Source organism: Acanthochromis polyacanthus, chromosome 23 (assembly GCF_021347895.1).
Source record: "Acanthochromis polyacanthus isolate Apoly-LR-REF ecotype Palm Island chromosome 23, KAUST_Apoly_ChrSc, whole genome shotgun sequence".
Taxonomy (NCBI): domain Eukaryota; kingdom Metazoa; phylum Chordata; class Actinopteri; family Pomacentridae; genus Acanthochromis; species Acanthochromis polyacanthus.
The window spans coordinates 810,238-823,093 of record NC_067135.1 but is presented as its reverse complement, the minus strand read 5'-3'; the positions used below and the strand labels follow the sequence as shown (position 1 = coordinate 823,093).

Here is a 12,856-nt window from a genome sequence, read left to right as displayed (position 1 = left end):
AACAAACACAAAAAGACACAAAACAAACACAAAGACACAAAACAACCACAAAGAGACACAAAATTACCACAAAAAGACACAAAATTACCACAAAGAGACAAAACAACCACAAAGAGAAAACAACCATAAGGGCACACAAAACAAACACAAAGACACAAAATGACCACAAAGAGACACAAAATTACCACAAAAAGACACAAAACAAACACAAAGACACAAAATGACCACAAAGAGACACAAAATTACCACAAAAAGACACAAAACAACCACAAAGAGACACAACATTACCACAAAAAGACACAAAACTAGGGCTGGCCCGAACAGCAATTTGACCATAACCCAACCTTAGAAAAGTTGCATTAATAATTGCAATTAAGTCATCACAGATCCTCCAATTAATTCAATAGACACTTTTTTTTATTGCATCCCACCACAAAACTTAGCAAAATAAAAATATATGAACCAATAAGATAGAAGATGTAGGTCATGCAGGTCAGGAAAGGTACAGTAGATTAGCAGCAGTACCTATAACACAGGAGAGACGCTTACAGCAATAACAAATAAATGCTGCATTCAGGCAGATATCTGTTAAAATGTGACTTGTTGGACTGATCTGATGGTTTCTCTGGTTAAACAGTTTTCCACCACCAACATGAAAAACAAAAACAAACTTGAGGAGGTGCTTACCCCAACGTCCTGTGCTACGTCAACGGTCTGATAATCTGGGAGACAAAACGAACACGGTTACTTTCCGTCCACGTGTTCTACCTGAAAGCGACGTTCAGCTTCAGCTCTCACTTGGGATGATGAACCACGGAGACGTGGTCGGAAACACAAAGGGACTGGTTTTCATGGTGACCCAAAACGGCGCCGTGCTGCCGTGAGGAACTCCAGATCTTGTCGTCGGGATGGTTGCCCCGGCAACGATGTCCTTGCTGTCGGGCAGGGCGTTCGCTGCCAGCCTGGGCGCTGTGTCAACAAAGATCCATCGTTGTACATTAAAGATGATAGAATAGGGTTGAACCGAAGTCATTTTTAGTGTTCATACTGTGACCTTTATTTCATATTATTACATGAGAAGCAATGATTGGCTGTTTAATTTTGGTGCCAACGTTAGGATCTATTATTCCTACAGTTCGCCTATCGGAGTAATAGATCCACAGAGGATACAGTCACAATCAAGTACTCTGATTGTCTCCAGATCTGTTATATTCTGTTATTTCTTCAGACTCACGTTGTGCTGTGATTGCACTTCGCGGTATTTCCAGCCGGAGCAGCTTGTAGTTATGGGTCTGTTTCAGGAGGCTGAACCAAACTCCCAGGCGATCGGCATCACGAATGGAATCAAATTCAACAAACACCTGGAACCACGCAGGACAGACGAGGTTAGGAAGTCTTTGAATCCACCTCGATGCGTGTACCTGTAGGCGTCTGGGTGTTCATACCTTGTTGAGAAGAGGCAGGAAGTTTCTGACGGAACAGATTTTTTTCAGAGCTTCCCTGAGGTCCTTGGTCTCGCTTTGGGAGATGTTCCTGATGAAGACTGTTCTAGTTCCTTTATCCAACACCGGCTGCTGTTTGAGAACATCAAAGGAACGTTCAGATCAACCAGAAACACACACAAACAGTAACAGGTTTACGTGACAACTGACAAACACAGGAATAAACAAGATCTCAATCATTTCAATCAAGAAGTACAAATGAGGTTTAGTATTCTAGAGTGCTGAGGATAGAAGTGTGTGTGTGTGTAAGTGTGTGTGTGTGTGTAAGTGTGTGTGTGTGTGTGTTACTTACAGAATGCATCAGTTTCATCAGAGATTTATAAAAGTCAATCTGAAAGAAAAACACCAGATATCAACACACTTCATATTCAGTTTTCATCCGTTTGTATTACATTAAACAGAGTTTCAAAGGTTATTTCCATTATTTATTCTGAACAATGAAACTCAGACTGTAAAAATAAAAAAACTTTTAGTGTTCTCATCACCAGAGACTCAGATTTATTATTACTGACAGCCTGGGAACACCTCAGGATCCCCCAGGAAGAGCTGGAAAGCGTTGCTGGGAGGAGGAACGTCCGGAATGACCTGACTGGTTTGGGGCGAGAAATAAGCTGCTGAATTTGTCCTGGCTTTAGTGCAATAACGGCTAGTTTAGATGTTTGACCAAAGTTTCGCAATGCGCCGGACTTCCACAAGCCGTATCAAATTTGCATCAAGTGGACGTCAAGTCTACATGATGCAAACGAGCTGCACTGGATCGCAGCTCGAAACGGATCACAACAGAACCAGCAGGCAGCGTGGTTGTTTGGTCACATACACAATGAATGGGATACAGGAAATTGCCGGATCCAGTGGACATGTACCTTTAGTAGCGAATAAGAGGGACTCCAATATCTTTAAAAGCTCTTGTTCGTCTAGTTTTGAGATTTTACACTGACAACAAATAAAATGTAATACTTTGCTTACCGGTTCAAAAAATATGTATTGTTTTACGACCTCCACAGAGATTTTAGAGCCGTGGAGAAAAATTTCCCTCTTCTGTGCTGGTCTCATGATGTTTTTCACCTCCTGTACAGTTGGCATCATGACAAAAGCCTGAAAATCAGAAAGCAAAAACGTATTATGATGCCAATCAGTCTATTGACAACAGACACCCACAGCGTGCATGTGACAGTAGATCTGCATGAACTGGAGTTAGGAGTGATTTCACAACTAAACTAGAACCACCTGAACCCAAAAAACAGCTAAATGACCCATTTATTCAAGTCAATAGCTGTAAAGGCAGAAAAGATTTGTAAATTTTCAACTTTCTGTGAGCTGCTCACCTGTGATTTACTGTTTTATCTGAAAAAAATAACTCAAATCTGAGCTGAGAATTATGACATTTCACCCAAATCACTATATTTTATGTGCTTTCTTTAAACAGTTTACCCCAAAATAAACCACTTACATTTAGCAGATTCTGTCAAAAACTAAAACTGCAGCAGTGACCAACAATCACGGGCTGTTCAGGCTGAACTGCAGGCAGTGTTTACAGCAGAGAATACCACACAAAAAAGTCAAATATGAAAGCAGTAAATTATCTAGAGCATTTAGAATTAGTGTTTTAACATTTCCAGTGCTGCTAACAAAAGAGGAAACCCGGATAATATTGGACATACTGATGTCAGATTTTCCTGATTCTGTCATAGTGCACAGAAGACATTTCTGAGTTCTCTCTCCTTCCTCATGGTTGTTCTGTTTCTAGAGCTGCAGGACTTTACGGTCGTGAAAAATGAACCCACATTGAAGAAAAATGAAGCGAAACACACCCAGAAATTCCTAAAAGTTCCTCGAACGAGCACAAAATAAATGACTGTAGATTGATAAGCTGGTGCCTACCATGCCTGTCTGAGGAACAACATAGATGGAGTCTTTGTGATACTGAAATCCAAACGGGACGAGCAGATCGGCGATGTCCTGCTCTGTGTAGCGGCCGTCCGTATACTTCGGCAGGTTGCTAACTAACAACACCTTGTAATTGAGTTTAAAGAGCTGAAAAAAGAGTCGCAGTTAAGGTCAGGTTAGATTCTGAAAACAAGGAAAGAGCACTTTCTGTAGACATTATCAAAGAATGAGAACATTCTCAGATGATTCTGTAAACCAAGATCAGCTTTAATAAAACAAGAACTAACTCTTCACATGGTTTATATCTTGAAGAAGAAGTGAGCAGTTCATGCAGCCGGTTGGAGAAAATTTACCTTATTATTCTGCAATTTCTCCATCTTCAGAATCGCTGTGATGGAGAATCAAAGCAAAAGGTCAAACACAGTAAAACAGCAAGTGTGACCACCAGAAGGAATTTATCATCTACACACAGGTTTCTTGGATTTCTTACGGATTCTTTCTTTCAGCAGATGTTTTTCTATCTCGTCCCCCATAGTCAGCTTGGCAACAGGAGGTGAAGAAGGTGCTGCTGCTTCAGTCGACGATGACGAAACACCGACGGTTGGTGCTGCATCTTTTTGGGTCGTCACAGCATCTTTAAAAGGAGGAAACATCATTTAGATGAAAGAAGTATTTTCTAAAGATGCTGAAAGTCACTTCTAGTTCAGATCACAAAACATTTGTTGTCTGACTGTGAAGTTACTGAATCGAGCGCAGAGGGAAGCTGATGGACAAAAAGTCACTGACGTATTATTTTATATGTATAATCATTTACTATAATTTATTGATGTGGTGAGTAATGATTGATGTGTGTCTTTTGTTCCTGGTGTGTGTTTTTTGTCACTCATCCTGCATCTTGTCATGGTGAGTGAGCTTCAAACCCAGACAGGCTCTCACTGTTTGCAACGTGCAGAACATAATGAGTGTTTAAGGAGATTTCATGCATGTGCTATGTTAACTACAGCTGTGTTTCTTCCTCTCTGTCTAAAGACCTGCTTTAGACAGTCTGAAATTAGTCCTTTAAAGGTCTTAAACCAGGACCAAAATCAAACCGAAACTACTCCTAGAAAAGTCTAAGACATCGTAAAACCAGTCCTTTAAAGGTCTAAAACCAGGAACAAAATCAAACCGAAACTACTCCTAGAAAAGTCTAAGACATCGTAAAACCAGTCCTTTAAAGGTCTAAAACCAGGAACAAAATCAAACCGAAACTACTCCTAGAAAAGTCTAAGACATCGTAAAACCAGTCCTTTAAAGGTCTAAAACCAGGAACAAAATCAAACCGAAACTACTCCTAGAAAAGTCTAAGACATCGTAAAACCAGTCCTTTAAAGGTCTAAAACCAGGAACAAAATCAAACCGAAACTACTCCTAGAAAAGTCTAAGACATCGTAAAACCAGTCCTTTAAAGGTCTAAAACCAGGAACAAAATCAAACCGAAACTACTCCTAGAAAAGTCTAAGACATCGTAAAACCAGTCCTTTAAAGGTCTAAAACCAGGAACAAAATCAAACCGAAACTACTCCTAGAAAAGTCTAAGACATCGTAAAACCAGTCCTTTAAAGGTCTAAAACCAGGAACAAAATCAAACCGAAACTACTCCTAGAAAAGTCTAAGACATCGTAAAACCAGTCCTTTAAAGGTCTAAAACCAGGAACAAAATCAAACCGAAACTACTCCTAGAAAAGTCTAAGACATCGTAAAACCAGTCCTTTAAAGGTCTAAAACCAGGAACAAAATCAAACCGAAACTACTCCTAGAAAAGTCTAAGACATCGTAAAACCAGTCCTTTAAAGGTCTAAAACCAGGAACAAAATCAAACCGAAACTACTCCTAGAAAAGTCTAAGACATCGTAAAACCAGTCCTTTAAAGGTCTAAAACCAGGAACAAAATCAAACCTAAATCAGTCCAAACAAATGTTCAGACCCGGTCACAATCCAGTCCTAGAAACGTCAAAAACCAGCACAACGTCAGGACTAAAACCAAACCTAAACTACTGCCCCCACCACTCTGGAACAGGGTAAATCTGGACTCATCAGACCACATGACCTTCTTCCATTGATCCAGAGTCCAATCTTTATGCTCCACAGCAAACTGAAGCCTTTTTTGTCTGATCATCCTCATTGATCAGAGCTTTTCTTAAAGCTACAGCGGTTTAGTCCCAGAAATGTTCGTACTTTCACTATTCAACAGCCCTGAGTTCTACTGGTGGTTTCCTACGATCATCTAAGAGTTTGTTACTGAAGATGATGGTTCTCCACTATCCTTCAGGTTCTAATGACGTGTTGGACGGTTTTTATCCTCCTTTTAGTCGTTTCATCTCCTCCGTTGTTTTCTTTGCTTGATGCAGGCCAATAATTTGACCCTTCTGAGACAGATTAACATCCCTTCCATGGCCACAGGAGACGTCTTCCAACACAGTTGTTAAGAAATGAGAAGCTCCTCACTGCATCAGCGAGGGTTAAAGAAGGCTTTGTCATCACTGCAGTAATTATCCAATAGAAGGATCTTACCCATTTGCTGAGTTAAATCCAGGTGCTGACCTTCTTTTTGGACAGGCAGTGTATTAAGCGAAATCAACTGATTAGCTTGTAATAACTAACATTGATACTGGTAACACAAGAACAGTAGTTGCTGTGTCACTGTTCTTCTGCCAGAAATACTCAGTCCAAAACTAAAGGCAGTACCCAACAAGCACCCTCATATCTCAGATAAAGTGACTCTCTGTGGTCTTCTCATTGGATTTGTTGTTGAGAAAAATGGTCTCCAACATACCTTTTTCATTTGTTTTGGTGTCCACCCCTTCAGCTGAACCTGTTGCCGTCTGCTGCTGGGTTTGCAAGGCCTCCGTCTTGGTCTCTGGTGCAGGGGATTTTGGATCTGGTTTGGTGTCTTGTTGGATCTGCGATGGAGCTTTGACGGAGGTTTCAGGAGTTGTAACGGCTGGCTGTGGTTTCTCGGGTGGATCAGTCGGGGGTTCAGGTGAAGACACACTGGATGCAGTCTGAACCGTAGACGGTGGATGAGTCTCACTGGACTTGGTTGGTAAGGGCTTTGTATCTGTCACTTTTTCACCTTTGCCTTCAGTAGAACTGGCAACCTCCATGGGTTCCACCACTCCTGTTTCTCCGAGCTCCAATGATTCACTACTTTTAACCTCTTTAGCTTCAGCAACAGGTTTGCTAAGTTCTGCCACGGGCTTCACTGCAGAAGCTGCTGCATTATTGGTTTCACCGTCCGGTGCCACCACAGATTCTTTAGCGCTGGTTTCAGATGTTTTAGGTTCAGGTTCTTTCTCAGAAACACCAGCATCAGGCTTCTTTACTGGTTTGTTGAGCTTGTTGGATCCTACAACTTTTGAAGCTCCTTTTTTTACATCAACAGATTTCACAGCTCCTTTTGCAGTTACTTTGCCTGTTTTTGTCTTTTTGACAGTTTGCTTGGTTGGTTGATTTTTGGCTTTGGAAACCAAAACTTTTGCCTTAGCGACCAGTTTGACTATTTTAGGTCTGTCGGCTGCAGAAGGCAGAGATGAAGATTTTCCAGCATTGGTGGATCTAGTGCTTTGAGTGGACTTCGTAGATTTTCTGTGAGGAAGAAAGTTACATGAGGTCAAGTGAGAGAAAAATTTGAGGAACTCTTCACTTCAAGACAGTACAATCCTTTAAAAGGTCAACTCTTTTTAAAAGAACAAAATAAATGGCATTTCAAATAAAAAGGATGGACTCAATATTATGCAAATAAAACATGTAGAGTTAAAAGAAAGTACATCACGCTTCTGTGCAAGTAAAGAATAAAGGATGTTCAGTTTTAGCTATTAAATGTGTAGCTTCATTTGAAAATAAAATTCACATACAATAGATGTTGTCATGAAGTAAATTTCCAGAAGTCAAAACAGTATAATCACAAAATTCAGAATATACCGACTGAAAATCTCAAAACAAGCAGCAATATAATATTTTTGCAATAACATGAATATCAAACACAAGACTACTGCTAAAAGAACAGTCCATGTGAAGCACTTCTTACTGCTCAAGAGGCTTCGTTGGCTTCTTTGCAGAACTCGGAAGAGGTTTCTTAGGAGGAGATTTCTATAAATAAAGATGATTCTGGATTAATGTGATTGTTGACAGTGTGATCAGACTACAGCAGACTGATGTCAATAATATTTCCACGGACAGACACAGAAAAGCTGCCATACCTCCTCTCTGATGACAATCACTGGCATCCCTTTTATCTCAATGCTCTTTAAGCTCTTCAGTTTCTCAGCATCTTCAACGTTCTCGAAACGCACGATCGCCTGGGTGAACGCAAACACAACAAACACGAGTTGGGATCGTCTTAAGAGTGCAAAGATGACTCTGGTGACTGGGTGAAGCCACATGACTATTGTCCAGGAAGGTGTACAGATTTATTTGCTTTATTAATTATGTTCATACAGAGATACTTTACATAAACACATTTGCCAAAATACCCTAACACACAAATTATGGTGGCACAATGACTTTTATACTGTAGACTAATACAACAGGAACACTCTTTATGTTCATACCTCCAATTTGGAGCGAAACAACACAACTGATTTGGTTTTTCCAAACTGCTCCACTGCAGCGACCACGTCACTGTGAGACTGACTCGTACGAACTCCGTGTAGCCTCACCTCGTTTGGAGGTAAAGACTCATCAACCTGAGAATACACGGAAATGTAGAGCAGATATAGACTTGATCATGAAGAAGAGATGACTGAAACAAGCAGATTTTACAAACAAACGCAGAAGAACTTGCTTCGCTCTTCTGAAGACTCGACTTTGCTTTCTTTGTGGTCAACTCCTTCTTTGAGGATGATGATGATGACTTCATCTTGGTAAGCTCAGCCAATAAAGCAGGAGCCAGAGTTTTAACCACAGTCTCCAGGTCCGACTGACTCGACAGAGACTGGACAGCTACAAGGACAAAGATACAAGAGAGTCTCAGTTTTGGTGGTTGGGAAGTCCCAGAAAGTTTCTACTGAGGACTGTTTAACACGATCAAATGTGGAGATAGAGATATTCAATGGAAACGATGAAAATTAGGCCACTTTTAGGACAAAATGCCAACATTCTCTGGCTGCAGCTGCTTGTTATCCTAAAAAGCAGTGAACTGAATGTTTTTGGGGTTGACAAGTAAAGATGTTGCTTTGGTCTCCGGATAACTGATGTATTTACTATGTTATGCCATTTTACGCAGGCTGTGTAATTCCAACAGAATCAGTACAAAGTCAGGATTGTTAATATTCATATTCTTCACTCATGGATGGATCTGTACAATTTCAATGTTTTTTGAGACACTGAATAATCCTGTGCAGCAGTACTTGTGTATTTTGCATTTTTTGACTGATGTCCCGATATTTCTGCTCTGTCCCCTTTGCTGCTGTAACACTGAAAACTTCCTCACTGTGGGATTAATCAGGGATTATCTTATAAAACATCTGCATTTTGTCCAACCTGTTGTCTGCAGCAGTTTCTTCGTCAGCATGTCTGTGCTGCTCGACCTCTTTCGCCGAGGGGACGACCTCTCCGAGGACGATCGTCTCTCACGACGTTTCTCATCCCTCCTCCTCGGTGAAGATCGTCTCTCATGGCTCCTTGAACGTGATCTGTAACGGGAGGAGGTGGGCCGGTCGTATCGTGGGGAGTTAGAGCGAGACCTGAGGGAAGAAGGAAAATAACTTCATGACTCGACTAATCTTCCTCCTTGGTTTGTCTACTCTGTTCACATTTCACAGACCTGCGAGTGTATCTGGAGCTGTACGGTGATCGCGATCGGCTACGTTTCTCTCTTCTGCTTTCTGAACCATAATAGCGGCGAGGGCTGTACGAGCGAGAACGAGATCGGCTGCTGCGCCGGTTCCTTCGACTCTCCGAGCCGTGATGGCGGCAAGGGCTGTACGAGCGAGAACGAGATCGGCTGCTGCGTGAGCGGGAAGGAATCTCACGGCTGCTTCTCTGGTGACGTTCTTGGTAAGTTTGGGCCGAGGATGAAGGTGAGGGCTTGGCATCGCTCCTTGGGGCTCTGAAAAAAGGCAGTCAATGAGGAAAACATTACTGAATAACAGAAAAGGAAAACTGGCAAAGATCAGCAGGGTTCTCAGCTGCTGTGGTTGATGTTTGAAGACAAAGAAACTTACCTTGGTAATGATGGTACCTCCCCATCCCACTGAGGGTATCTGTGAGAAAACATCCAAACACACACATTAAAGCAGAAAACACTTGGCATTGATAACAGTGGAGTTTCTGCACTTAAGTAGAAGAAATTCTGCAGATTTTAACTACTAAAACAACACAGGAGGTACATTAAAGAACTCATTCCTAAGTCCTGATAGGAGTTCCACCAAACTTCCAACCTGATAGAAAACCAGGAATGATCAAATTTTTTGCCCAAGATCTGATCTTGGTCATTTAAAATTTAGTACCTGCAGATACCAAGTCCCAATCCAATACCCTTCTCCTCAAGAATAAACACTACAAATACCTACTTCAAATAGCCATTAAAATCACTTCAACGTATCTGCTTGACAACCAGATATCTCTGCCATGTGCTGAGGAACAAGTTGCATTTCTTTAACCAGTCTGTTCCTTAACGTTCTGTCGGTGGAACCTTGTTGAAAAGCTCCGGTAGGAAAGTCTGAAATGTAGTGTTCGAGGGCAGGGTGTACTGTGGCCCTACAAGGAGTTTAACTCGTAACGGGCACCAATGACAAAGATCTCTGTGACATTTAATGACCACCGAACGAACACCAATCTGTTAAAACATGCCGTCATCAGCCCCAAACCAGATTAGATCAGAAATCCCAAGTTCACATAATTCTAAAGAAGTGGGTACAGAAATACTATAAATTCCTCTTGGGGCCACACCATAGATATTCATTATCAATCATTAAGTCTGTGAGACAATGTGAAAGTTAAAAGCAAGAAAGACCAACCGTTTTCGCAGAAGTTTGCAGTTTTCAAGGTGAATACTCGTATTCTGGTGAGAGATCCAATCCTAGTAGTCAGAACAAGAAACAAATATTTAGATAAGGCCTCGTTATCACCACAAGTGCCATCAGCTTCAATGGCTCAACTTTTCTAATGGTCTGGAAACATACATTTTACTAAACTTCACAGTCGAATGAGAAACACAGACATTAGTCGTCTGTTTAGATTGTGTTTACATGATGGTTCAGAAGTCAAACACTAATGGGAAACAGGCAAGACAAAAGAAACCTTTCTCTATGTAGAAATTCACTGGGGAAATGAAATCCTTTATAGTTACAGCTCACAGCTTGAGTTGAGGTTTAACAAGGGTTTGAGAGAATCAGAACATCATGAAAACGATGAATATTTTCCATCAGCTATTTACAACGGTGAAGATGCTGTATATTCTAAAACTTAATATACTAAAAAGCAAAAGTACTTCAAGACTTTTTTGTTTCAAATTTGATGACTGTGGCTTCTAGCTCAATCTGAAATCCAGTTTCTCAAAATATTAAAACATTTATTTTCTGATTTTCATGAGCTCTTAGCTATACTAACCAAAACTAAAACAAAGGCTGATGGCAAAAACTTTTTCAGGAAGTTCTCATTTTTGAGGATGCGCTACTATAAATACAGGAGTCACAGTGTTAACATAAAACTAAAAAGGTCTTCTCGGGGACTGGATTCAGTGGTGTCTGGCTCTTCAGTCTTGCTCGGTAGTCCTCTTGGCCAAGGTTCGGTTTGGATCAGGACAAAAATGGAGAACCCAAGCGATCACATCTGGTGTAGAAAATGGTAGCAAGCGTGGAAGTTGGAGAGAGCCGGTGTTTCTTTTATGAATTAGCGGAAGTCTGAAACGTCATCAAAAACAAATAAACCAGAAAAATGCTCTGCTGCTTGTGCAGTTCAAAAAGTAGCACCTCGTGCTAAGATAACAAAATGTAAATGCATCAGCTCCAAAAGTGACAAGACAGAAAAGGAAAATTCACTATTCACGAACGAGTACTTCAAAAGAGTAAAACTGAAAATACAGTGTAGGATAACAGTAAAAAAAGAAACAAAAGGAGAGCAACCATCTTTCAGCATCATCTGACATGCCAGTTCTTGAGATTTTCCCCTCACCATGCCTTCTTGGCCTTTGGCTCCATCTCCGGCAACCACCTCAGAAGATCATTTTATGTCAACAGGGTCTCTGCCAGAAAAGTTGTTTGGCTCTGGGACTGGCCCAGGAAAGTACCAGTCCTCTACAATTTGTCTCAACATACCAAATTGCCTACATAAGACAGCAACTAAGCCTTTTCTGAGGGATCCTACAGTTTCTGTGAAAACTTACTGAAAACGAGGTGTTTGCTTGCTGCACTATGTCTCGAGGCTGGGCTAAGGTGTTGACTTGGTCTATTCCTAAATGTCATCACCTCCAGAAAAACATCTTTGGCTGACACATTTCTTCCCTGACACTACACCCATGTGGAAGCACTCGTGTTGCCGATTGTTTGGACTGCCAACTTATTTCAAACTGTTAAATTAGTGAGATTACTGAGACTGCACTCCTATCAGTCACAGAATCTCTGCGGCTGGTGAGAGCTGCTGGTCAGTCCTCTGTCCTACTGCTGCTGGACCTGTCTGCTGCCTTTGACACCGTGAACCATCAAATCCTCCTCTCCACACTCTCTGAGCTCGGCATCTCAGGTTCTGTCCTGTTGTGGTTCAAGTCCTACCTCACAGGCGGATCCTTCAGAGTGTCATGGCGAGGGGAGGTGTCAAGGTCACACGGCCTATCAACAGGAGTCCCTCAGGGGTCAGTGCTTGGTCCCTTACTCTTCTCTCTGTACACCGCCTCACTTGGTGCAGTGATCCGCTCCCATGGCTTCTCCTACCACTGTTATGCTGACGACACTCAGCTTTTCCTCTCTTTTCCACCTGACGACACAACAGTTTCAGCTCGGATATCAGCATGTCTGGCTGATATCTCCACATGGATGAAGGAACGGCACCTTCAGCTAAATCTGTCTAAGACTGAACTCATGGTCTTTCCTGCTTGTCCATCTGTTCAGCCTCAGATCAGTGTCCAACTTCACTCGAGCCTACTTGTGCCCACAAACTCAGCCAGAAACCTGGGTGTCATGATTGATGACCAACTGACTTTTAAGGTTCACGTGGCCTCAGTTTCTCGATCTTGTCGTTATGCCCTCTACAACATCAGGAAGATCAGACCCTTCCTGACCCAACAGGCCACACAACTTCTGGTTCAGGCTCTTGTGATGTCACGCATTGACTACTGCAACTCTCTACTGACAGGTCTCCCTGCATGTACAGTCAAACCTCTGCGGATGATCCAGAATGCAGCAGCACGTCTGGTCTTCAACCAGCCCAAAAGAGCTCATGTCACTCCCCTGTTCATCTCCCTTCACTGGCTTCCAGTTGCAGCCAGA

The 12,856-nt window shown here is 41.8% G+C and overlaps 1 protein-coding gene across 3 annotated transcripts in view; it reads right to left on the bottom strand.

Moving 5' to 3' along the window:
- LOC110971259 (uncharacterized) overlaps positions 1–12,856 on the bottom strand; it is a 42,784-nt gene that overhangs the window by 19,119 nt on the left and 10,809 nt on the right. For all 3 annotated transcript variants that reach the window (XM_051943971.1, XM_051943972.1, XM_051943973.1), the window contains 18 exons: positions 10,391–10,452; positions 9,596–9,634; positions 9,196–9,480; positions 8,913–9,115; positions 8,215–8,372; positions 7,982–8,116; positions 7,631–7,729; positions 7,459–7,520; positions 6,205–7,016; positions 3,880–4,023; positions 3,743–3,777; positions 3,384–3,536; positions 2,469–2,597; positions 1,795–1,833; positions 1,446–1,574; positions 1,235–1,361; positions 799–969; positions 688–722 (listed from right to left, as the gene is read on the bottom strand). In XM_051943971.1, coding sequence (XP_051799931.1) covers positions 688–722; positions 799–969; positions 1,235–1,361; positions 1,446–1,574; positions 1,795–1,833; positions 2,469–2,597; positions 3,384–3,536; positions 3,743–3,777; positions 3,880–4,023; positions 6,205–7,016; positions 7,459–7,520; positions 7,631–7,729; positions 7,982–8,116; positions 8,215–8,372; positions 8,913–9,115; positions 9,196–9,480; positions 9,596–9,634; positions 10,391–10,452 — 2,817 coding nt within the window. The remainder of the gene's footprint in view (positions 1–687; positions 723–798; positions 970–1,234; positions 1,362–1,445; positions 1,575–1,794; positions 1,834–2,468; positions 2,598–3,383; positions 3,537–3,742; positions 3,778–3,879; positions 4,024–6,204; positions 7,017–7,458; positions 7,521–7,630; positions 7,730–7,981; positions 8,117–8,214; positions 8,373–8,912; positions 9,116–9,195; positions 9,481–9,595; positions 9,635–10,390; positions 10,453–12,856) is intronic.